Raw genomic sequence first — 24,601 nt, forward strand, 5'->3', positions numbered from 1 at the left:
TACCTAATTGATCCTGGTTTTTGACAGACACTTCAAACAATTAATGTCGAATTTCGGCCGTAAAACAAACAAACATAAATCTTTCGGATCAAAATAGGAAGAAGGAATAAATTAGGCATCAAAACGAGTTTTCTAAGATTTTATTCTATCATTGTTAAACTATAAAGGTAGGAAGATGTTTAATAATAAATTCGACATCGTCTGTATATGGAATACACTAGTCCAAATGTTAGTAATTTAATATAACGGTGATGTTCACGGCAAATAAATTATTGGAACCATCGGAACATATAAGATGCGCTCTACATATAATGCTGTTATAATTATTCATTAGACTGATTGATTGTGAACGATTAATTTTATCCTTATTATTAAAGAGGTTGATGATCTCTTGGCATTTGGAATTTATTGCAAGTGCATCATAAGATCGTTGTAAATGTTATTTATAGTACTGGGTTTAAGGATTCTCGTAGTAGGTTATAAAATGAGAGCTTAACTTAGTTGATAGCTTGTAACACAGACCGATATCGTTTATCGTAAACATTAAAGTATTTTTAACTAAGTAGATCAGTGAAACTTGTTTAAGTGTGATCAAGAATATATTTTTGGGACGGGCCGCCACATTCATACACACACTCATACAATACAGACCAACCAAAACATCGAAGTCTGGTAGGTCCCAGAGGCATTTAGAATCGTCCTGGACCTTGCAACGAAATAAATCAGAAGACATAATTGTAGCAAAAGGAAGACATCCCTTTTTATGAGTCTTAGGAGCCCATTTATCAAGCACCACAGAATTTGTACTTAATTAAAACTTTAGCGGTATTGTTTCTTTCCAATAATCAGTAAGCACTTAGGCATGAGAAAAACTACTATTTTATCGTCGTAGTTATTACTACAACGAATTCGACAGCATTCATGTGCAACTGCAGTTATCAATTTATCACATCTCTAACTCTTACTTGCATTGCTACAGATATAATTCGGATGAAACAGATCCATAATTCCGATAAGGTCGGTATCCATTAACATTTGGAACAGGGAATGAACCTTATGAGACTTATAGGTACAAGTCTAACTGTGCCTGTGTGCACATCACAAATATTTGCCGAACGTTTAGATGTTGTTGACTTCATGACTTGTACGAATCGTAAAAGATACAAAGGTAAGATGCTAAATCGCTAACTCGCACTCTAATGTTTTTGTAGCTGTAAACGTTCTCCAAACAGAACTACCTATCAATCTTTTTCATAACTTAAGCACTAGCAACATTAGTCACAATCTTCATTCCAGCGGGGTACGAAACATTTCAAATATCAATATTCTTGTCCAGACAAATGATTCATATCTAACTAGGTCTTGGAAACTTCACGTCTCAAATATTGTGCGAAGAGCGATATTATTTACCAACCGTCCAAGTCAACGCCTCACTTTACCTGGCACGAGCAAACACAACTCTGTATGCCTAATTCATTGTTTTTAAACCGCGCAAAGCGCTATCGTCACGACCACAAAGCTCAAATATTATGGCCCACGCAATGGACATTGTATTAAATGTAAACGTAAGCAGTGTCAGGCCGTATTACATTTTTGCACACCACCGACAGATACTGATCTAAGACATTGACATAACGGGACATTTAAAGATTAATGACGCTAATATCGTACGCGCTTCAATCTAATCATCCTGCTTGCTCGGCGCGTCAGCTCATACTTATCGATATGCTGATCTTGTTCCGTGATCTCGACAATTATTAACATTTCTCATTAAAAGAGTAATGATACCTTTACATCTACTTAACTATAAGATAAGAAACATACCTAAGTAGAGCTGCGGAGTATATCGTTTAATTGAATTGTGTTCTTTTTTGCTGCCTTCCCACTGAGTATCGAAGGTTGGTCATCAAGGGCATCATTTTCTTTGCTCAATAAATATGTAGATCGATAACAAATCATAACACACGCTTATTAACAATAAGTTCTTCAAGTAAGTTCAGATGACGAATTTGGATTGATCGAATGAGTAAACCACATCTTAAGTAAACGTGTCTTGAAAGAATCGTCAAAAATGATCGTTTTACAGTTTTTAGAATCGAATGCAAATCGCCTGTCAAAGTGTGCACCAAGGAACATAAATTGCCTACAGTAAGCAATTTGTTGACACGATTGACGATTTTAAAGTGCTCCTTCGTTTTGTAAAGGTCAGTGACATTATGCTGAGTGCCTGTTGTGGTTTTAGCACTTACATGCATAGGTATTTAGATAGGTGGGATTATCGGATCACATACATCAAAATCGCGACGTTGTAATCAGAAAAAATATAATTATCAAAAGCTGTAAGGGTGAGTCAGTTCCATTATCCTTCTTTAGGATCCTTGTCAAAGGATTAACGTCTATTGCTTTGCTTATTTCGTTTTATTTAAAAGGAAGCTAAATATAACTTATCAAAGAATCATTATGTTACTAAATTAAAGACTGGGATAACAATTTTGACGGCGAAGCTTCCAACTCCAATTTAAGGGAGTAGGTACCTGCCCACCTTCATAAGCTATATCGGTGAATTACAACCTTTTTTTATTTTATAAAATATTTTTCGTTTCCACGTTTTAATTTAACTTTAATGCTTTTGGAATATACGGTAATGGCCCTCTTGTAACATTCAGGGAGCCAAGGCAGCAATTAAGTAAAATTATTCTTAACTTGATTAAATTTTTTGATGTAATAACTATAATGAACTTTAATGTCTCTTTTTGTGTTACTAAAATAACTTACTTACTTAGTTTAGGTTCATTGATCCTGCATATATTACGTGTTATGTTAGACCATGCCGCCAGTGATGATGCAGAAAAATAAACTCCATCAATCGAGTATTCCATTTCGGGTGTTCCAAACGAATTGGCTGTCATATTTTATAAAGCTCGCTGTATTGGACGGCAAATGTCAGTCCTGTACAAAAGGAGAAAAAGCTCTGTTATCTTTTTAACCTAATGTAGAGCGTCAGTGCAAAAATATTATAAAGGCGCGGAGTCAAGAGCCCGAAGCATTTTGCGAAGCGACTCCTTGCGGGCTGGACACACCCGCGACGCGCACTAAATAAAATTAAACTCATTTCGTACAACTTAGTCAAAGTGAATGTCGTATTTATAACAACGATAAAATGTTGATAAGGAGTAAATTCGCAATTGTTTGGGCGGGACTTTTAGCGTTTGGGTACGGGAGTGACTTGGACGTAACCAATGGATTCTCGTCTACCGATGGTGCGTTCTACACCGACGATGCGGTTATTTTAAACGGTAAGCCGACTTTCCAGTATTGTTTAAACATACACGAGTAAAATATTGACCATGCCCAATTAATCATAATAAAGTAAATATTTAATTGCTTCCAAATTTATTTGCATGATATAGTTAGTTAGTTTTATCGTAATAACATACCTCTTAACATTAATCTTTCCCAATAACATAAATAGAAATGAAAGTCTTAATTCTAATTATAATCTGCATTCAAATTATTTATTGCAGAAAATATCTTTCTGTCTGAAAATTAGGATAGATATCTACTAAATATCTGCGTTGGTAAAAATGGTGCATGAGTTTATTTAATAGCTAACTAACTGATAGAAACACTTAAAATACGAATCTCTTACAACTTCTACATTTTGTTGAATTCTTTATTTATGTGTATACGCATTAACCGTAACAAAAAGTAAGGTAAAGGTTTACTCACTCACGTACGGCTTATTCATAGAATGAGTGTAACGTCCAGTATTTGTATTGCGAGGACTCAAAACAATGGCCGGCACATGAGGGTATGGGGTTTTGAGGCTAGAGAAAGTTAAATTCGGCACTGAGATATTTATGTCTATCGTAAATACTACGATTGGCGAAAACGAATTCTGTTTTCAATGGGTTTAGGTTTAGAATGTAACAGATGTTCCTGTAAAGGTTTGATTCCTGGATCGAGGGATTTAGGACTCAAAGATATTATGTTGGTAACTAATTAACTCTAAATTGAGATCAAAACAACATTCATAAAACTAGTAAAACGTGCCCTAAAATACATACCAGCCTTTACAAAAATTCAATTGTATGTCAAGAACCTATTAAAATTAAACTAATGTGAGTAAGTAATAACAATATAAAGTCTGTACTAAAGTTGATGAAGACATTGGTCATCAACCTGTAATTGAGTTTGTACTAAGAACATCTAACACGTGGGCTATTATTCGGAAATACCTATGGGATCAATTCAATGCAAATTGTCATACGCCCACACATCCCAAGTCGATCACATCAATCACATCATTGTCCAAAGCACGACTTAAATTGTTCAAACTTTTTGTGCGTCACTTCGAGGACATTAATTAGATCGGAGACTGGCGATTGAAGCTGGATGACGCCTCTGACATTTCCTCGCGGTTGATAGCTGAACCCGGAATCCAGATACAAATGTTATTAGATATGTATGCGCGTCGCCAAACAGGCTTGTTTACTGTCGTGACAATGTAGGGGCGTAAAAAATCCTTTGTCTGATTTATACGTTGTTTTTAAATCAAACCAAGTACCAGTTTTGTGTAGGTACCGCAGGGGACGTTTGTTACCATTATCCTTTTAAGGCTCAACCATCTCACCCGACAGGAAAATTAAATGATGTAGATACTTGTTATTGGTATCAAGTTCAAGGTGTCGTGTCTGTCGGCATACCACCGCATGCTATTTAAATAAAATTGCAGTTCTATCCACCAGTGAAAAATATTCCCTCCCCAATGGACTATAAAGCTGGTTTTTGATTGTTACAATGGTCATGAATCGGTTTTTTCGTTTTAAATCTAGGAACCTTTAAAGGTCGTTGCGTAGCTACATTTTCATTAAAGGATCTCAGACAATCAAGTTTAATTATTTAGAACCCTCGGTCCGCCGTCATTCGAGTCTGATTCAACGTCCAGCTCCAGCATCCTCAAGGCCGGTTATTTGTCCATACCATTTTACTTGGAGTTCTTCATCAAGATGCGCATAATATACAGACCAGTTTACTTTTAAATTCTCATCTGTCTCTTGCTGCTAAAAGGTTTAACTTTTTGGAATCTTTTTCCATGACATAATTCCGCAAATATGTTGTATTTATTTAGGTCGTAGTATTATTGGCATGCTGCACATAGCATTCTGAGGTTTGAATATAACGGAAACCGTTATGCAGCGATCCGAAATAAATAACATGCATGTTTACGACACGTTTCGTACGCTGGTGTACTCGAGCTATGCTATAAGATCGCCTTTAGAATAATAATATCCACGATGTTTACGATTATCGCTGGCGAAGTTCATTTACTTTAACTGAAGATATTGATCGAAATCAAATAATATCCAAAAATATACAAATATCACATTTGCATTGCATGTCATATCAACTTCATTTCAAAAGCATTAGTGTAAAAACATGACATTAGTTTTTATACTGATGCATATTTTAATTAGCAGCTTTGACATGAAACAGTCCCGAGTGTCCAGCGCGTCAATAAACTTGAAACCAGAGTTAATTAGCAATTCTTTATGATCAAAGTGAGTACTCGTCTCAAAACAAGTTTTTAAAACGATAATTAACATATGCCAGTTATACTTTTAAACCTTAATACGGACATGCTCATTGGTGTAGATTGAAGCAACCGTTATACATTTGCCTTGTAATATTAGGAGGTAATCATAAACAACAAAGTCGTTCCGCCATTATGCGACAGGTTCAATGTCCCATCACTTTTTTTCATTGGACATTATTTTAATTTTGTTACACGAATAAATCGAATTGATTCGATATTATAAAAGGGATTGATTTACTTTTATTAAGTAATCGATTCGATTCGATCGATAAAGATTGCGGTGCAATCCTGCAAATTGCAACGAATGCGTGATTTATTTATGTAAAGGATTAAATCAAATTATTAATTCGCAATAAATAATTTTATAAAATTGATTAGTAATGCTGTATTCGGTCTTTTTTACCTTCAATCGTATTAATTTTTTGTTACTAATTAAAAATAAAACATATGAACTGATGATGTGAGAATTAGGAATTTTGAGGTTGATTACTAAGCAGTAATAGATTTAAGGGTTTGATTAACGGGTTGTCTAGTCCTTGCCTACCTAGGACTACTCCTAGCACAACTTGCATTCTCTAAATCAACATTTTATCAATAACATTCACGAACCAATATTTGGAAATACTGTATCAAGAAAATTTTCTTAATTAATTTTCAGCTCCCGCAGAACGTGTGAAGCGTGACGTGGTTAACTCAACTCGCGATGGGAAACAATTACTTCTGCTGCAACTAAGACAGGTATCTAATCTAAGGAATATTTTTTGACACAATGTATATTTTCAATGAAAAATATGGCCGGAAAATACATTGCGACAACTATTAATAAAGTAGGCCTTGTTACCTATAAATTGACAGTTAATGGACAGCGTCAGCGTCGCCTGCTAAGTATTATCTACTTATTTATATAAATAACTTTCGTCGTTTACTTCATTAGGCCGAAGCACCACAAGGAAAGGACTGCAAAACAGCTCTTGGGAAGACGGGAACATGCAAGACTTACAACGACTGCTACCCTTTGCTCAAAGTATCTGACTTTTCCGGTGGGGACGGATGGGTGATGGGTCATTATGACACCTGCAGATTTGTCAATGAAGAAAATAATGAGGTACAGTAATAACTTAGAACTTATTTAAGTCTACTGTGAGAACTTGTTGTGGGTCATGTTAACAGCTATTTGTACGTACTTAAATAGTTTTAAAATTGTCTTGTTAATGTCAAATCGACTAGAACGTATAGTTAACTTACCGATTAAGTCCGGTAATAGTAGATGTTCAATTGGTCAGGTGTACGGAGTTTGCTGCACGGACCCAGTGGACACGCCGCCGCAAGAATCGCCTGATGTGCAGAGGTTCGGGTACATACAGCCTGCCGTCCCACTACAGTTTCTGCCAGGGTAGGTTTCTGTATACCAAACGTTAGATATTGGATAAAGTCTTTCATTGAATGGAAAAACAATGAAAATATTTCAATTAAGTATTTTTTCACTGTATACTTAAATTTTTTTTTCTTTTGACTCTTTTCCAAACGTTTTAAATCGATACAGAGTATTAACCAGATTTGAGTCAGTCAATATTTTACATGAATCATTTCAACCGTCTATCGTCAACCACCGACTAACGATACTAGCGGTTGAACCAGTTGTCAGATTTTTGGAGTTCTTGATTAGCTATGACGCCCAAGATGCTGGGACACAAAAATAAAATACTTAGAACATAAATCATGCGATTACTAAAACTATACTTAAAATGACTAACCTGAATGTCACGTATGATTAACAGATTTGCAGCATTGACTAGATGGTCATACGGCAACGACGGCGACTTCCGTCAGATTCCCGCACAATGGCCGCCGACCATCCCGCCTCTGCCTACCCACCCGCCCGACCACACTGCGCCTACGCATCCACCTTCTCTAGGTAACCTATTTCTTATTGAAAAAAATATCTAATATTAAAAAAGTTGACAAGTTTGGAAGACGTCCAGAATTGCTGTTGTGGGTAAGACAAGCAACATCACTTCTGGAGAGCTTTATATCACAAAGACATGAGCTTATAAATGGTTCTAAAATATTTACCTGGAACATTCATTGAAGTAGATGGAATACCTGCTGATGCTCAATGCTTGTCCACAGGTGTAACTAAACCACCAAGTAACTTCCCGGCCGCACCTACAACCTGGCCTACCAGGCCTCCCAGCACCACCAAGCAGGTAAACTGGATACATTTCATCATTGATTGATGAATAAAAACCTACCAGTAGCAGCATCACTAGTTTAAACAATAAATAACACATTTTTTTACAAATATCTCAGACCTGGGCCCCAGCATACCCTACTAAGCCGAGTGTGCCAGCACAGCCCGTGCCTGCCCAACCTGCTGTGGACGGATCCTGTGGAATGAAAAACGGAGCTCAGGTACCTACTACATATACCATTTTATATGAAATATTTTTACAGTCAAGAATGTATGTAGGTATACAGGCTAAGAACCGATTGATGTCAGACGTATTTCCAAGAAAGAGATATCATACAGTCTTTAGACTTCTAAATTCAAACAATAAATAGAGCCGGATCAAAGTCGAAATCATTTCGGGAGGGTTTCCTATGTACCTACTTATATTAAAAGAGTACCCTTAGTTGATTTTATGTTGTACTTATTTCTTCATATTCTCAACAAAATTACAGACTTACGACAGCAATTACCAAGACGAGGAACGTATAGTGGGTGGGCACAACGCTGACCTGAACGAGTGGCCGTGGATTGTGGCACTCTTCAACGCTGGACGTCAGTTCTGCGGCGGTTCCCTCATTGACGACAGACATGTGCTTTCTGCAGCCCATTGTGTGGCACAGTAAGTAAATTGTTACTTATACTAGACTTGATATTCATTATTATTAATGTCTTAAAGGCCTTATGAATCCATAAAAGTCACTGAAAGCCAAATAGAAAAACATTTTATTTGAATATCTCTGCCTCTTTGGTCGAGTGGTCGCAAGTGCGACTGCCGAACAAGGGGTCTCGGGTTCGATTCCCGGGTCGGGTAAAGTATTACTGGGCTTTTTTCGGATTTTCGAAAAATTTTCAGTGGTAGCACGGAGTCTGGAATTGTGCCCAGTATATGGCAATAGGCTCACCCCTATTACATGGGACTTTAACACAAAATGGTGAAAAGTGGGTGTACATTGTATAGCGGCATTACGTGCCGTAATGTGCACCTCTGCCTACCCCTTCGGGGATAAAAGGCGTGACGTTGTGTGTGTGTGTGTGTTTAATTGAATAGAAATAAACCATTAACTATTGAGTAAAAAATTCGACTTACCTACCCAAATAAACTTGTCGGTTTTATATTGTACTATCATTAATACTATTGACAACTTTCAGCATGACCTCCTGGGATGTGGCTCGGCTTACGGCCAGACTTGGAGACCACAACATCCGCACCAACACCGAAACTCAACACATTGAAAGGAAAATCAAGAGGGTGGTGAGACATCGTGGATTCGATATGCGTACTCTGGTAAGCATTGAAAGATAATTGTCTATTTTTCCAGACACTATTCAGGACAATGAATGCAATCTATAGAAGCATCTGCTTCAGTCAGCAGTTTTCTTTACTCCTACAGATTTCCATTACTAACTTGGGAAGTAATAAAACATTTTTTGTTTTCCATTTGCAGTACAACGACGTCGCCGTATTGACAATTGACCAGCCCGTGGCCTTTAGCAAGCTCGTCCGTCCCATTTGCTTGCCGGTTGGTGGCAGATCCACTTACCAAGGCAAAATCGCTACAGTCATCGGTTGGGGAAGCTTGCGAGAAAGTAAGTATAATTTAGACTTTATGATGTGTTAAGAAGACCATATTTATTTATGTTTAACCAACGAAACAGCTAACGGATTTTACTTTATTTTTGTTCAGAACAATAGTGATAAAAAATACCAATTTACATCTATTAACCACAAATTACGATGTTCCAAAGTGAAATATTTAGACAAAGGACATGAATCATACAAGACATTGTATTATAACAAAAGATATTAGCATATTTTTGCGACCACACGAAAATAATTTGGGTCATTTTTGTTTAACATTGGAATGTATGATTTGGTGACTAACACGACTTTTTTTGTAAAGGTGGACCTCAGCCTTCTGTTCTGCAAGAAGTGTCGATTCCAGTTTGGTCTAACCAGGAGTGCAAGTTGAAATACGGTGGAGCTGCCCCTGGTGGCATAGTGGACCACATGCTTTGTGCTGGAAAAGCTAGCATGGACTCTTGCAGTGTAAGTTCTTGTTTCCAAGGCTATTTTGTTAATGAGATCTCTTTTCCTATGAGATAGTTTCTTATAAAAACTTATTTTGTACAGGGTGACAGTGGCGGCCCTCTGATGGTGAATGAAAATGGCCGCTGGACGCAAGTCGGTATCGTGTCGTGGGGTATCGGTTGCGGCAAAGGCCAATATCCCGGCGTGTACACACGTGTCACCTACTTCTTACCTTGGATTCAGAAGAACGCCCAATAAATTTTGTACTACCCGAAGTACAGCCGTCGTCGCAAAATTTAAAATTTCTCAATTTATTCCATGAATAATTTTTAAGGACAACTATTTTGAGAAAAACAACCGAACGACCTTGCTTTTCTTAATTAGTTGCAACAAAATTTCAATTTATGGAAATTGTGCCAATTTAATTTAAGATTTAAAATTAAATAAAAATTACCATATTTCGAATATATTGTTATTTATTGTTGAAATATTAATTACATGATAAACACTGAATATAATAATCACATTAAAATCAAATAACTTAAAGTACATAATGAGATGGCTACAGCTTACAAATCAGTCTTTAAATATATGGTTTGGTTAGAAGTACATAATTGTAAGGGAAAGCATTTATAATCACAATACTAAAATATGGGTTTTACATTAAATATCACATTATATCTTTTAATCGGCTAATCCATTAAATTAATTTATTTTATTTATTTATATTACATGTCAAAGTTAGAAACGTGTAGTTGTTGCAGGATATTGCGAGCTGAAACAAAATAGATTGTACAGTGCTACTAAATTTATTATAATAATTTACTGCACATATAACAATTTCAATATGCAATTATCAGAAACTAAATCTATCTAACCTAAAGTATCATACATCTCTGAAAAAGGTCAGATATTTACCACAGAATAAAAATATACGTATAGGTTCTGATTTAATAAAATATGCATTTCTTTGTTATAACAAAAACTAATGTCGGTATTCGATGATAGCACCAGAAAGCCATAATACTTTTTGTAAATTTATTAAATTCTTCCACCAAATATCCTCAAAAACTTTAGATTTTATGGATATTTGATATTATTTATATACTAGAAAATATCAAATGGTACCAACCTTGGAAATAGCCAGTATCGTGAACATCATCCAGGGTGGGTATGAAGGGTGGTTCTACATTGAGTTGGTTGTCCCAATCAATGTTCCTGAATATCGGCATGGCTCGTACAGCGGCCGCGGCCGGGCGCGCTGCGGGCTCCATCGTGAGCAGATCTTCGATGGCGCTCACTGCCTCTGGAGACAAGGCTTCATCGTCCTCAGGCCATTCGATATCTGTAATATCAATCATATTTCTTCTTTGTCTTGCTATATAAAGCGATCTATATCGCGTGGATAATAATTGTTATGCACAATTTAAGTTTTCGACCGTAATGAGTGCCACATAATAAGGAGAGGACCTATAGTCTTACACCATACTGCTACTGAGAATTTTCGAAAACCTTTAAATTAGCTGGTCCAATTGTTAACTGAGTCTAGAGGATTAGCCCTAGACTCAGTTAACAATGTAGTTTATTAACACATGCAAGATTAAAATGTTTTATTTTATAAAGATGTGTCAACTGCCAATCACTTACTTCGTGACAGTATATTTTTGAAAACAGCCTGTGGTGTTTCGTCGTTGAATGGTGGAACGCCCGTCATAAACTCGTACAGACATACTCCTAACGCCCACCAATCCACTGGAGGACCATGGCCCTGTCTGAAAAAGTTAAATTCATAATAAAAATGCAAATATTTGAAAGATTCCGGGTATGATCTACTGGCGTGCAAAAGTATACCCTGGTTTACTGAATATAAAAATTATATTCCAATGAACTTCAAGTGAAAGGTGTTTTTTGTCCATTATTAAGTTATCAAACATTGAAATATTTCTTAAATCTAAATCAAATCTATACTATTATTGTACCTCAATAGTAACTCAGGAGCCAAATAGTCGGGTGTTCCCAGAATCCTTTGATCTGAAACTAAGTTCCCTCGCCTCACGCTCTTGGGTGTCCTATATGGCGTATGAGCGGTAGCTAATGGTGTTCTACATACATCTGTAGGCGACCGACTGCCTTCACCCTGAAACATTTAATTATTAATTTAAAACAATATAGACAGGCATAAATGTCGTCTCAATGCGAACTGCATTCTTTGCTAGTCGACCTTTACATAATGCAGAGAGGTATTTTGTCGGTAGTAACTAAGATACAAATGGATTATTTAAAGAAGTTAATAATAATTGCGAAAGTAACTTTGCTTATTTAGTACTTCTTAACACTTTATCAGGTTTCGGTTTCGCATTTCGCATTGAGCAAGCGTGGTGATTAATGCTCAAACCTTCTCCGTGCGAGAAGAGGCCTTTGGTCTGCAGTGGCCACTTATAGGCTGTTGATGATGATGATGATAATAGTTGGAAATACAGAGGACATAAATATATATGTGCAAACAACGACGCGAGTAAGTTAGTGCTTATTAAAATAAATCATGTGTCTATCAGTAAACAATGTTTTAAAAATGATACATAGCATTACCTTACTTAATCTTCTAGTAGGAAATATTTCTAAACTAGTGGAGACATGTTTTCCAAACATAAAAGCTTTGTCCTTAGATTCAGAAAGTTGCTCTTCTTTAGGAAGATTGAAGCGAGTCTCCTTCTTCTTTGTTTCAGGAGACTTGTTATTTACTGGTGTTGAAAATATCACTCCCACATTGAAATGATGGCTATCGTTTTGCGAGACCCATCTGTAAAATAAAAGTAATAATTGAATACACTTACTCTGTCTTTCTTTTTTTAGTAATAGTAGTATCTTACTTTGTGTTTGTTTTACTAGATGGATTACTTTTACTCTGGACTTGGTCGCTGTCACGCAATGGGCGCAATTCAAAACTCCCTAACTGTGTTTTAACCCCAAAATCTCACATGTACCCTATATTTGTATAATCAGATTATTGTCATATAAATTCTTACCGTTTTTTCAAAACACCTTTGATAGGATTCTTTCGTTTGTCGGGCGTGGGATGTATGGACATGCGTTTAGGTGTGTTCTGACTCAACTCTAGAGCCATGATCTCTTGTGTCAGTCCACTGTGATTCTCTTTAGACTCTAGCAGGCTAGTAACACCAGTAGGGGTGTCGCCCTCACAATCCAATATCCTCTTCCGTTTTTTGGCTCTAAAGCTGTAAATATTGGTTATTTATGTAAGTATAAAACCCATAGGACAATAATTATGAACTTAACTATAATTTTTATACAATATAAGTATCATATAGTTATTAATGATTCACTTTGATACATAAAATTACTGGTATAAAGTAAGTTACCTAGGTATTCGCTTCAAGGAGTGTCCCCTACACAGTGGTGAGGTAGACTGGTCATGCTGGGAATCTGATAGAACAGTAGACTCTCCCACTGAACTGTTACTACTTGGATCTGTTGACTTACTCCTTGAGTTGGAACTGTTCCTTGAACTCTCACATGTGTGGTACGAACTAGAGTCATTGGACTGAAATATAAAATAAACCATTTATGTACTTAAAAATTAAGCATCTGTATAACTACTTACACTTTCAAGAGTTTGGTAACTTACAGTTTCTAAATTAATACTCTCAGCACTCATAAATGGATGTATCCCTGACATGTGTGACTGGTTCAACAAAGGTGAACTCTCCAATCCGCTGACTCCATCAAACAAACTTTTCAATTTACCTACAAATGTAAAATGCTTATAGTAGGAGTACATAACGAATGTGAAGTTTTATATTGATGATAAAAGCATACTAGTCTCTTTAAGCTCATCAAGAAGGTTCTCACAGGCATCTGTAGACATCACAGAGTTGTGTGTACTGTCTCCTCCTCCAGAGCCAAAGGACAAATGAGAAGTCAGTGACAACAGTTGACCAGGAGTCCTCATATTAAGGCTTGGTGTGCAGTTTACAAAGTCTGAGATCTCCAAGTCTGAAAAAAAATTTGTAAAGTATGGTTTGAATCAAACATAATGATGAGAAACTTATTTAAAATTAACATAAAAATGTTGATGATGTATAAAATAAGTACACATTTATTACAACAAGTTTTATTCCTCCAATGGGTAGACAGATGCACAAATATCAAATGTTTAACCCATTTGTAAGCTAAAATGTTAAAGTAAATAAAAAACATGATACCTCTATTGACTTCAATCTTAGATAAGCCAAAATCAGTGAGCTTCACATGTCCTGTTCTTGATATCAACATGTTGTCTGGTTTCAAATCTCTATGGACAATATTGTGTTTGTGCAAGTAGTCCAATGCAAGGGTGACTTCTGCTATATAAAACACAGCCATAGATTCTTCTAAGAATCCATAAACACCTAGTAAGGACTTCAAGTCACCACCCACCATGTACTCCATCACCTGTGGTTAATAGAATCAATGAAATACAAACTAACTTCCCACCACAATCAAAGTATATATTTGTGTACTTGATTGTGATAGTTGTTACAAGTGGTAAGTAAACATTTTCAAATTGATTAGGTAAATAAATAATGAAACTGCTTTCTTACCAAGTAAATAGACGATGTTGACTGCAAAGAGTAAAATAAATGTACACAAAAAGGGCTTCTTGACAACGCCAATGCATTCCTCTCGGTTACAACTTGTGTGACCATATTTTTATTTATCATGTCTGATTTCTTCATTACTTTGATTGCATACAGCTGATCTTTGTTACTCTTTTTATGTGCTAAAAATACTTTCCCGAAAGCTCCTCTGCTTATCGGCTTTATTATTGTGAAGTCATTGATATCTGGTGGCTAACAAAAACAAAATAAATTAGTGGTGTAGGTGAGAAAAAGTTTAAAAATATATTGAATACATACAAAGATCGTACCTTTGCAACCACGGTATCATTTATTGAATTTATTTTATCCAAAATAGTATGGCACGATGCCTTTTCTTCAACTTTTGTATCGGTTGTAGCCATTGTAGGAACTATCGCGGTTAATAATCCTTAATAACAAACACCATAATAAATCCACACATTCAAATTCGAACTCAACGAAAAATAAATTGATCGTCACGTCACACGAGGAAGTAAACACTAACGTCATAACGAACGACATTGACAATTGACATTTACATCAATGACATGCCACACATTCATTCGTTTAAAAATCACAGATAACATTTACACATTAACAATCTGTCGGACTGTTAGAATCGTTACAATCATTACGATTCTGAACTTTCTAATGCTGGACTTTACAAAATAAGTTTTTAAAGTTTAATAAGTAATCAAAAGAAATAATAACAACAATAATTTATTCTGGCTTGACATACCGTGTATAAGTTAATGTTAAAAATATAAAATGTTCTACAAAATCCGGTTTAGAAAAAAATATTTTAATCTTCTAATCTGCAATTTGTCACACAATTAGTAAAAGCTTGCACCAACGCTGAACACACCAAAGGTTGATGAGAATTTTCTTCATAGCATTTCATAATCTAAAAAAAAAATATTGATTAGAATTCTAGGTATCTAAAATGAAATTAATAGGAGTAATTTTGTTTTCTAAAACTAGAAGTGATATATCAATACTATCAAATGATAATACTATGGCAGAACAGATAATAAACATTTATTTACCTTTGTTCTCCAATCAAAACAAGGCTTAATTTTTTGTATTTTTTCATGGGTGATTCTAGTTAATGTTAAAAATAAAAAATGTTCTACAAAATCCGGGAAAAAAATATTTTAATCTTCTAATCTGCAATTTGTCACACAATTAGTAAAAGCTTGCACCAACGCTGAACACACCAAATATGTTTTATTCGTTTTTTCAATGCTTTTATCATACTCAGACTCTATTATTTTATTAATGGCTTGATGTTCTTTCTTCAGGTAGTCTATTCTATGTGACCAATATTCCATTTCACCATCTTCTTGAACACCTGTACCGTCTTTAAATAAAATTTCATCCGATGGTTCCTAAAAATATTACAATCAACTCATGTATACCTACTAAAAAAGTAGAGCAGACAAATTTTGCTACCTCAAATGGCGCAGTAATTTTTACTGTAAGTACTTATAATATACTTAACTGAATAATACCAAAATTATTAGATCATGTTCAGGGACCATCATAAAATGACATATCTACGACGCTCGATTCACGTATCTGCTTATTAAAAATCGATTCAAACTCACTGGTGGTAGGTTATTCAATGCCATCGCATTTTCAGCTTCTATTGATTTTTGAAGTGGTATAGGAGAACTTAATGCAAAATTATTATCAAAACTAATTCGCCGAGTGTCTTTACTAATGTAAGTCCCCATTTTATTGGAAATTTAATTCCAATAAAACATTGAATTTTGCTTCCACAGTATAATTTGTATCATATAAATATTTATAAGATTAATTGTGGTGACGACGAAAATTTTCCATAAACATAACTATTTATATTTATGAAAAATAAATTAATCAGAGAGCTGACAGCTCTGAAAATAAAGAAAAAGTTTGGTATGTCTCTGATAGAACTTATAACCTTGTTTGTAACTTTTGTCATCGAAATATTGCAACATACAACTAAATCTAAATGCATAATGTGAATCTCAGCTTTAGTTTAGTTTTTTTATTCATAAATCAGAACATCATTGCCGTATCAGTCACAAGCACAAAACTTCCAGTCCCTCAATATAGGCCTCCCCAATGACTTCTAGATAGACCAGTTACTGATAGCGACCTGCATCTAGCGGCTTCCTGCAATCTTTTAGGTTGACTGTTCACCTGTGTGTGGTTAGGTCAGGTTTTAAAGTCCTACGCTGCGCTTGGCAATACGTGGTCTTCACTCGTGAACCCTTTTTGCCCCAGCCACCTTGGGTTCTCCGAGCTATATGACTCTCCCATTGAAAATTCAGGTTGCTAATCCACTGGGGGGCTACGTCGAACAGCTTGCTAAGCAATACAATTATTTATTTCAATTTATTATTCTGAGTCCGAGTATCGATTAAATGATTTGTCTATTCTTTTTCTCTTTTTTTCACTATGGTCTATGAAGAAATTAAATGACACTAATGACAGCGGACTGAGCGAACAGTGACATTTTGTTTACATTGAAAAATACGGTGTGTTGTTTTGTGTTAATTAATTATTTATTTAATACTTGGTCAAATTTATTTGTGAAGTTAACATGCTATATAACAATTCAATATTTATTATTTTCTAGGAATTGTATTTCAAAGTCTTGTTGCATGCCTCGGTAAACATAAGCAAGGATGTCTCTGTATGACGATCTTGATACAATTAAAGCTCGTACTACCGAAAAGGTAGCGGGTTGGTCTTCAGGAATAAAATTACTACAATCTCAGTTACAATTAAAAAAAGCAGCAGTTACCCAGCCCAAGCGTGAAGCGTTACGACGTTCTACTCAGGTAATTACAATTTCATTATTGTTCAACATTGATAAGAAGTATATTGAGTTTTTACCGTTTTAATGACTTTGTAATCTTCAGGTGCTTACTCCGGTAATAGATTTGAAGAGCAAACAAAAGGATGACGACGAATCCAATTCAAACAGCCCTAAAGGTCAAGGAAAAACATTAACTGCTTCGCTGAATGTTCGAGATTTTGACTGGAATGTAGCTAATGAATATGATCCGATGTGGCCCAATGATTATGAAAAGGTTGCCAAAGGTATTGTAGAAATGGTCATTACTTGATTAAAAAAAGAATGATTTACTCAAACAGTATGAAATAAAGCTGCTTAAAAATGTATACTACTAAATTCTGGTAACTATGTTTCAGAAATACAAGCAAAAAGGTTGCAGTTAGATGGGGATCGAGGTGATAGATCAGAAAGGAAACGAAAGAGTAGGTTTGGTGATGAGGAGGAAATCATACCAGAAAAAACTCTTGTGGCTATGGTAAGACTAAGAACTAGGTATTATTATCAAACGACATCAGCTAATGAAATAATGGGCACTTTCTAGTTGTTAATTATTATTTCACTCTAGTTATACATTAATAATTGTTTTTACAATCTTGCAACAGGATATTTTTCAGGATAAAATGGTAAATCATAATTTTTATTTGATTTCACACAATAGTATCTAAGTAAATATCAATCTTTAAAATAAATTGTGTAATTTAGTTCGCTGAAAAGAGTGGGCCAGCATTCAAATTGTTAATCAATTAATTTAAAATGCTACAGCAACCAGAAGAAGAGGAAGCAGAGGAAATTTCAAAGAGGTCAGCTGGTGCAGCGATAGCCCCTCCACCCTCCTTGACTGTGGAAACAGCATCCCCTCCACCAATGCCTCCAACCATACAAACACCACCCCCATCTGTTGGGTTCTCCATTGGAGGTTATGGCGCAAGTTCTGTTGCAGCGAAAATCATGGCCAAATATGGCTTTAAAGTAAGACCTAAAATATTTTTTAATTCATTTTAGACTTTATTATCTTAATTCTAAGACTCTTTTATGTCAATAGGAAGGTCAAGGATTGGGTAAAAAGGAACAAGGAATGTCAGTGGCTCTGCAAGTGGAGAAAACTTCAAAAAGAGGTGGTCGCATTATTCATGAGAAGGATGGAGGTTCTGTTATGCCTCCACCTGGATTTGCTATGCCTTCCCTACCAGGACCAGGTAACTTCATCTGTATAATTATAAAATACACAAAATTATTAATAATTCTTTAAACCAGATTGGTAGGTTGGTCTTGAAAAAAAAAAATTAATAACATTGAATTTATAAGAACCTTTATTATTAACTACAACTTTTATGCATTTTCAGATTCTCCAAACGCCTCCAATTCACCACATTCATTTAATCGGGAGCCATCTATTACAGAGATAATGAAATCACCCAGTAAAGTGGTGTTGTTAAGGGTATGTTTTGTGTCAATTTGTATAATTATTGTTTTTTATTTATGAAAACCATAGAGTGAATGATCTTTAAAGTAAAAAATAATTTATACCTCATAATAATATGTTTTTTTTTTTATAGAATATGGTTGGTCCAGGAGATGTAGATGAAGAATTAGAACCTGAAGTAAAAGATGAATGTAATACTAAATATGGAGATGTTATAAAAGTATTAATATTTGAGATGCCCAATGCGCCACCTGATGAAGCTGTTAGAATTTTTGTTGAATTTAAACGTATCGAAAGTGCAATCAAAGCTGTTGTCGACTTAAATGGCAGATTTTTTGGAGGGAGACAAGTTAAAGCTGGATTCTATGATGTAGAAAAATTTGCTGCTCTACAATTGACTGAATAGAAGTTAATATAATCGAAATTGATCTTTCATTTTATTTTTAAGTAGTTATTCCTTTTTCCTACCTCCTTATTTTCTTACGAATTTACGACTGCTGAGTAGGTCGGTTGGCGTTGGCGCCATTCACCCATTGAGCAAAGGTAAAAAGGGCAATGGCATAACGATTTTAGGGTTTCAGCAAAAACCTGAACGAGTCGGGCGTACAAATACATGTTCTGTAATTTCCGATAGAAATTATGTAATTACCGACAGTGTAAGCTAGTCCTTATGTCAACGTCATGAGTGAAATGGTCACATGACACATGACTGTCAATATGTCATAATTTTTCGTTCATTTCATTCCTTGAAAGGTGTTTACTACATAGCATTGTGCGTGTAGTATATAAAATTATTTAAAAATGAATTTAATTTAAATATTATTAAAATTAGTATAGATTTCATAAAATAGTTAGATTCAAGTAAAATATCTTGTGTAACGAGGCTGAGTATAGACACGTTAGTGATAACATCTGCGTATGTTGAGTCGTTCTAAACAGAGTGGCTGTGTATATTATTCGCTAAATATTGGATGGGATTAATTAAGTTATATCAGTCAAAATGGCATTTTATTCTTGCAATAGATACAGATTAATAGTTTTGTTACTCTTGGTTTTGATTATGTGGCAGTTCTTCAGACTTTTGCCTGATAAACCTGTTACACAAATTTCGGAGGTATGTACGATATTCATTACTAGTGTATAAATAATTAGCTTAATCCAAAAGTATAATTATTGTAGTTACATTATCTATAAAACCTATTTTAATTAAATGGCATATTTTAGTTCAATTACTCCAAGTTTCACATTTATATTTATTGTTCTACAACATACCTACTGTCATACTTAAAAAATGTATTATTTCGGCTAACCCACATATCGCGGCGTATTTGGGAAAACCAAACATGTAGATAAGTCACAGTAATGGTTGGATTGAAGTTTTTAAAAGTGAAATCAAGGTTTCGAGGTCTAATCTGTATATGCAGTTATAAATGTTTAGTTTATACATATTTTAGGAATAAATTGTTATTTTCTAGGCTGGCATAGTGGAGTTGGAGGATGACAAATACAATAAGCACAAACAAGATAAAGTAAAAGTGAGGGTTTACTATGAAGCTCTCTGCCCTGACTCCAAACATTTCTTTGTGAGACATTTGGGCCCAGTGACTGAGAAACTGTCCGAATTCTTAGATGTAACTCTAGTACCCTACGGCAAAGCTACTGTAAGTATACCTTATTGTTTTAAACACATGTTTTATATGTACCTCAGTAACATATATCTTATCGGTACCTAGTACCTATTTAAAAAGCCATAAAATTTATGTTAGGCATTAAACATTTATTACCTAATTAGTGTTCAAGGTAAATATGCAATATTTACCCTAAATACTAGTGTTCTGTACCTATATGTTTTAAATAAATAAACCAGTGTGACATAATTTCCATATTATTTATTTTATTTAACTGCCTCATTTGTCTAATGGTTGCATGTGCGAGTGATGGGTCAGGGGTCTCGGGTTTGTTTCTCAGATTGGGCAAAGAATTACATGGCTTGTTTCAGTATTTAAAAATTTTCTCAGTAGTCACATGGAGTCTGAAATTGTGCCCAGTATGTGGCAATAGGTTCACCGCCTATTACATGGGACTGGTGAAAATTGGGTCTACATTGTACAGTGGCATTACATGCAGTAATGTGCACCTTCAGGAGTAAAAGACGTGACGATACGACACATTGTTTTATTTAAATCTGTGAATAGGATTTAGTACCTACAATAATAAAAAATAAATTGAAATTGTGTAAAGACTGTAGTTTATTATCGCCTGCCAGTTACCAGTTACCACATACACATCTAAAGTTTCTTACAACAACTCAATTATACTTACATAATATTATTGCAGAATTCAAGCTGAAAAGGCATGTTTATAAAATAACTGGTTTGATATACTTGAACAAGATCATGTGGCATTGTTATAAAAATATGATGATGACTGGGTTTTGGCTGTTTGACCTACATAGTCATACTACCTACTTAAATATATGCTTAGTGTACTGTAATATATGGTATGGCAATGTATTTCACTTTTTTACAGACCAAAGAAGAGAATGGAAAGTATTTTTTTCAATGTCAGCATGGTGAAGAGGAGTGCTATGCGAATAGAATCCATGCATGTGCAATAGAGGCTGTGGCGAACATGACAACTTCTGTCAAGATAACAGAATGCATGATCAATGATAATATGGACGCTGATGGCGCTCTTGCTAGGGTAAATATAACACATATTTTTTGCATTATATCAAATTTTGGAAATTTCAACTTGTATACTGAAATAAATCTTTTAATATAAGTTCCATATAGGTGTAATACCTATCCTGATTACCTAATCATAAATTCTTGCAGTGTGCAAAGGAGATGAAGATTGAACCTGATCCAATCAGCTACTGTGCAAAGAATGACCACGGATTCGCTCTCTTGAAGAAACATGGTGATGATACTCATATACTGAAACCTACATTTATCCCAACAATAACACTCAATGGATCAAGAGACAACCAACCAAATATATTGAAAAACTTCCTATTAGAAGTATGCAAATTGATTGATATGCCACTACCGCCTCCTTGCTTGTGACAAAATAAATTCTATCGGCCAAACATGCACAATATTCTACAACACTTTGAATAAGAAAAATCATTTTGTCAATTAAAGCTCAAATGCAAATTGCTCATACTACTTCATGCGATTTTTCATTCTTGACCTTGCAGTTGAATGCAGTGTAACTAATTTACAATTATGCTTAAATTGGTCATACTTTTATCCAATTTGTTTTATAATTTTGTTATAATATACTGAATGAAGCAATTACTGTATACTTTAAGTAATACTCTCTAATCTACTTGGTATTTTATTGATAAAAACTTTACAATGGGTGTATTATGGGAACTAAAAAAGGCTATTGAAGTATTAAAATTTGAAAAAAATATATATAAGAAAATGTTGGTGATATGTTTTAAATATATTTTTGTTTGGTTTGTAATTACCTATGTTAAGTAAGCTTTAATGGGTTGTGTTTCCTAAACCTAGTGAGTCAATGAACAAGTTAATATTAATTTAAGCATTTAAAATGTTTTAATCCTGGTTGTTACTGCATTTAGTGATAACTATATCAAGCTGTTGTATTTTTGTACCTTTTTATTTACTTATTTTTCTACTTACATTTTATGAGTTAGTCAGTTGTTAGAAAGTCTTGATAATAAACCAGTAACTATATTAATAATTAAATAACATATTATGTAAACTTGTGAAAATAAACTGTCAAACTCAGAGACATTTAATGGCTATAACTATTCCTTAGTAACGATTTTGTTTGATATACAATTGCTTATGACTGGGTTAAGTAATCATTTAATGACTCTGAGTATGGTGGGTAGTCAGTTGGTAGAAAGTCTTGATAATAAACCAGTATATAAATAATGAATTACGTATTATGTAAACTTGTGAAAATGATATTTGATGCATTAGGACTAAGGATTGTCCACACTGCAAAAGCTGGCAATATAATATGTATAATACTTAATTGTTTTTATAAAAAGTTATGTTGCAATGATAATTTAATTTGTAATTAACCAATTAGTATTGTCTTTAGTAAACCTATATATGACGTGATGCTAATTAATTTGTAGTAAATATTATATTATCAGTATCATAGGTTATGTAAACATGGTTTGTGTTTTAAAACATGAATCATTTAAACATGTTTATTGATAAACTCACGTAACATCTGAATAGTTGGTTAAATCTGAATATTTTTTTACATGCCTATAATGTTATATTTATCTTTTAATCTTTTGCAAAAGTTAAACAAATAATATTTTTTTCCTTTGTCTTTATATTATAAGTCTGGTAAAGAACTGAAAGCAAAATTCCAAAATTATTATTTAAATGTTTGGTATCTCAATGGAAAAGACTATGTAGACGGAAGTATTAAAGTTTTATGCATTACAGTTGTGTCTATATTATACGTAGATGGACACAATCGTGTGTGTAAGTAAATTATGAGGCTAATGTATAATAATTTTATCTGTTGAATTAACAATTGTATAAACTTGAAGAACATAATAATATGTATTTCGTGAAACATAATGTATTTGTGTATGAGAAATATAAAGTCGTGTTTTCCATCCATGAACAATGGTTGGTAACACTTTTTATTTTTTGTTCTTTTTTTATTATTTTGCCAAGTAACATCGAATTTTTGCCAAATATGTGTTAACAATTTTACGCTATATTTTCGATAAAAACTAAGATTTAATTTTATTGAGCATTATACCTTTTTATTTAAATGGCGCGTTTAATAAGTAAAAAATAATAATATATGTAATAATAATTACAATAATTTAATCTGTACTTATATTAAAATAATAGAGTTCCCTAGTTCAAAACTGTATATTGTTTTGCTTTATTTGTTGTTCATAAGCGCTTATAATATCAATACCTATTTTAATATCTTTTTTTGTTAAATTCGTCGTTAGTGCCAATTAAACTTTGTACTGTTTTGTAATTGGTAAAATATTAGAACTAAGATTGTTTAATTTTAATTAATAATAATATAGTAATACATACTTCATAGTGTGTAATATTCGTAGGTATGTGTTATTGGTTGTAGTAACTAAAACGTAAAATTGACCGAACTATATTCATTTACATTACTTATCATTAAGACATTACATTGTACTGTTGAATAACATAAATACGTATATCGTTAATAAATTAAATGTATGAAATAAAGGTCTTGATAACTCGATAATCGACTTATCTTTGAAAGATATAAATCAAATAATGTATTAATGAAATACTAAGGTATATCTACGTAATGTCACTTTGTCTTATAATTATTTAATATTTTTAGTTGGCCATTGCCCTGCAGAGGTATGATGGCTAAAAAAATATTATTTGGTTTCTATGCATCAAATATCCATTCGTACAGAATCCGTGTTTCAGCAATTTTAAATTAAACGATCGTATTTATTGATAAAAATAACAATAGTTGTAGTAATTGTGTGGTCTCGCCCCTATAATAAATACTTATACATCTATAATAGTAAACATATAATACCCGTGTATTCATGTACCTACCCAAAGTTGTATGTGTAAAGAAATAAATAAAAATGTGCATTTACTTATCTTGCCGTCAACTTTCCAATAGCGGTTGTTAATTAACGTATATAGTTATCTAATTTTTATATTTTCTTTTTGATGAAACGGGTACCAATTAGGACCAGTGTGATGTCATGTGAATTATTACTTATATAAAATTAAAATGCACTGATTATGTCGTTTCATTTTTTACTTGCCTTGCCTTATATTAGTTATTAGAGCGGTCTAGTCGGCGGCTCGAACT

The 24,601-nt window shown here is 34.0% G+C and overlaps 5 protein-coding genes across 7 annotated transcripts; 3 read left to right on the top strand and 2 right to left on the bottom strand.

Annotated features, from left to right (window-relative positions):
• Positions 1 to 3,027: 3,027 nt before the first annotated feature.
• LOC118279036 (transmembrane protease serine 9) lies at positions 3,028 to 10,320 on the top strand. The gene is made up of 12 exons (XM_050699128.1): positions 3,028 to 3,296; positions 6,255 to 6,334; positions 6,531 to 6,701; positions 6,880 to 6,989; positions 7,375 to 7,511; positions 7,727 to 7,803; positions 7,907 to 8,008; positions 8,279 to 8,445; positions 8,976 to 9,111; positions 9,272 to 9,413; positions 9,728 to 9,873; positions 9,958 to 10,320. The coding sequence occupies exons 1-12, from the start codon at positions 3,161 to 3,163 to the stop codon at positions 10,111 to 10,113; spliced, it is 1,560 nt and encodes a 519-aa protein (XP_050555085.1). The 5' UTR covers positions 3,028 to 3,160; the 3' UTR covers positions 10,114 to 10,320.
• On the bottom strand, positions 10,314 to 15,019 carry LOC118278966 (serine/threonine-protein kinase greatwall). Of its 2 annotated transcripts, none has more exons than XM_035598472.2 (12): positions 14,783 to 15,019; positions 14,457 to 14,705; positions 14,079 to 14,307; positions 13,693 to 13,869; positions 13,502 to 13,620; positions 13,236 to 13,417; positions 12,882 to 13,091; positions 12,445 to 12,655; positions 11,835 to 11,992; positions 11,503 to 11,627; positions 10,988 to 11,200; positions 10,314 to 10,630 (listed from the first exon to the last, which is right to left on the bottom strand). In XM_035598472.2, exons 1-12 carry the CDS (start codon positions 14,873 to 14,875, stop codon positions 10,584 to 10,586), a joined length of 2,013 nt encoding a protein of 670 aa, XP_035454365.1. In that variant the 5' UTR covers positions 14,876 to 15,019; the 3' UTR covers positions 10,314 to 10,583. The 2 variants fall into 2 exon arrangements, with proteins under 2 accessions (XP_035454365.1, XP_035454372.1); XM_035598479.2 differs by having other exon boundaries at positions 13,726 to 13,869; positions 14,783 to 15,017.
• Positions 15,020 to 15,196: 177 nt separating this feature from the next.
• On the bottom strand, positions 15,197 to 16,392 carry LOC118270953 (MICOS complex subunit MIC19-like). Its single transcript, XM_050699129.1, has 4 exons — positions 16,100 to 16,392; positions 15,699 to 15,880; positions 15,539 to 15,593; positions 15,197 to 15,396 (listed from the first exon to the last, which is right to left on the bottom strand). The coding sequence occupies exons 1-4, from the start codon at positions 16,226 to 16,228 to the stop codon at positions 15,295 to 15,297; spliced, it is 468 nt and encodes a 155-aa protein (XP_050555086.1). The 5' UTR covers positions 16,229 to 16,392; the 3' UTR covers positions 15,197 to 15,294.
• Positions 16,393 to 16,887: 495 nt separating this feature from the next.
• LOC118279090 (splicing factor 45) lies at positions 16,888 to 19,187 on the top strand. Of its 2 annotated transcripts, XM_035598624.2 has the most exons (9): positions 16,888 to 17,017; positions 17,119 to 17,323; positions 17,405 to 17,585; positions 17,697 to 17,815; positions 17,943 to 17,963; positions 18,103 to 18,309; positions 18,383 to 18,536; positions 18,684 to 18,778; positions 18,897 to 19,187. In XM_035598624.2, the coding sequence occupies exons 2-9, from the start codon at positions 17,168 to 17,170 to the stop codon at positions 19,167 to 19,169; spliced, it is 1,206 nt and encodes a 401-aa protein (XP_035454517.1). In that variant the 5' UTR covers positions 16,888 to 17,017; positions 17,119 to 17,167; the 3' UTR covers positions 19,170 to 19,187. The 2 variants fall into 2 exon arrangements, with proteins under 2 accessions (XP_035454517.1, XP_035454524.1); XM_035598631.2 differs by lacking the exon at positions 17,943 to 17,963 and having other exon boundaries at positions 16,889 to 17,017.
• Positions 19,188 to 19,491: 304 nt separating this feature from the next.
• LOC118275620 (gamma-interferon-inducible lysosomal thiol reductase) lies at positions 19,492 to 24,529 on the top strand. Its single transcript, XM_035593649.2, has 4 exons — positions 19,492 to 19,877; positions 20,239 to 20,424; positions 21,293 to 21,466; positions 21,601 to 24,529. The coding sequence occupies exons 1-4, from the start codon at positions 19,764 to 19,766 to the stop codon at positions 21,829 to 21,831; spliced, it is 705 nt and encodes a 234-aa protein (XP_035449542.1). The 5' UTR covers positions 19,492 to 19,763; the 3' UTR covers positions 21,832 to 24,529.
• The last annotated feature ends 72 nt before the right edge of the window (positions 24,530 to 24,601 follow it).

Source organism: Spodoptera frugiperda, chromosome 15, assembly GCF_023101765.2.
Source record: "Spodoptera frugiperda isolate SF20-4 chromosome 15, AGI-APGP_CSIRO_Sfru_2.0, whole genome shotgun sequence".
Lineage (NCBI taxonomy): Eukaryota > Metazoa > Arthropoda > Insecta > Lepidoptera > Noctuidae > Spodoptera > Spodoptera frugiperda.

Excerpts from the sequence above, each read along its gene's own strand:
- LOC118278966 (XM_035598472.2), bottom strand. The coding sequence starts at position 14,875 with ATGGCTACAACCGATACAAAAGTTGAAGAAAAGGCATCGTGCCATACT. Across the intron at positions 13,870-14,078 it reads TAAGATTGAAGTCAATAGAG|ACTTGGAGATCTCAGACTTT; the intron begins GTATCATGTTTT and ends ATTTTTTTTCAG. Across the intron at positions 13,418-13,501 it reads AGAGTATTAATTTAGAAACT|TCCAATGACTCTAGTTCGTA; the intron begins GTAAGTTACCAA and ends TTTATATTTCAG.
- LOC118279036 (XM_050699128.1), top strand. The coding sequence starts at position 3,161 with ATGTTGATAAGGAGTAAATTCGCAATTGTTTGGGCGGGACTTTTAGCG. Across the intron at positions 8,009-8,278 it reads GAATGAAAAACGGAGCTCAG|ACTTACGACAGCAATTACCA; the intron begins GTACCTACTACA and ends ACAAAATTACAG. Across the intron at positions 9,874-9,957 it reads CTAGCATGGACTCTTGCAGT|GGTGACAGTGGCGGCCCTCT; the intron begins GTAAGTTCTTGT and ends TATTTTGTACAG.
- LOC118270953 (XM_050699129.1), bottom strand. The coding sequence starts at position 16,228 with ATGGGGACTTACATTAGTAAAGACACTCGGCGAATTAGTTTTGATAAT. Across the intron at positions 15,881-16,099 it reads CATTGAATAACCTACCACCA|GAACCATCGGATGAAATTTT; the intron begins GTGAGTTTGAAT and ends TAATATTTTTAG. Across the intron at positions 15,397-15,538 it reads GTTTTGATTGGAGAACAAAG|ATTATGAAATGCTATGAAGA; the intron begins GTAAATAAATGT and ends TTTTTTTTTTAG.
- LOC118275620 (XM_035593649.2), top strand. The coding sequence starts at position 19,764 with ATGGCATTTTATTCTTGCAATAGATACAGATTAATAGTTTTGTTACTC. Across the intron at positions 19,878-20,238 it reads CTGTTACACAAATTTCGGAG|GCTGGCATAGTGGAGTTGGA; the intron begins GTATGTACGATA and ends GTTATTTTCTAG. Across the intron at positions 21,467-21,600 it reads CTGATGGCGCTCTTGCTAGG|TGTGCAAAGGAGATGAAGAT; the intron begins GTAAATATAACA and ends AAATTCTTGCAG.
- LOC118279090 (XM_035598624.2), top strand. The coding sequence starts at position 17,168 with ATGTCTCTGTATGACGATCTTGATACAATTAAAGCTCGTACTACCGAA. Across the intron at positions 17,964-18,102 it reads ATATTTTTCAGGATAAAATG|CAACCAGAAGAAGAGGAAGC; the intron begins GTAAATCATAAT and ends AAAATGCTACAG. Across the intron at positions 18,537-18,683 it reads GCCTTCCCTACCAGGACCAG|ATTCTCCAAACGCCTCCAAT; the intron begins GTAACTTCATCT and ends ATGCATTTTCAG.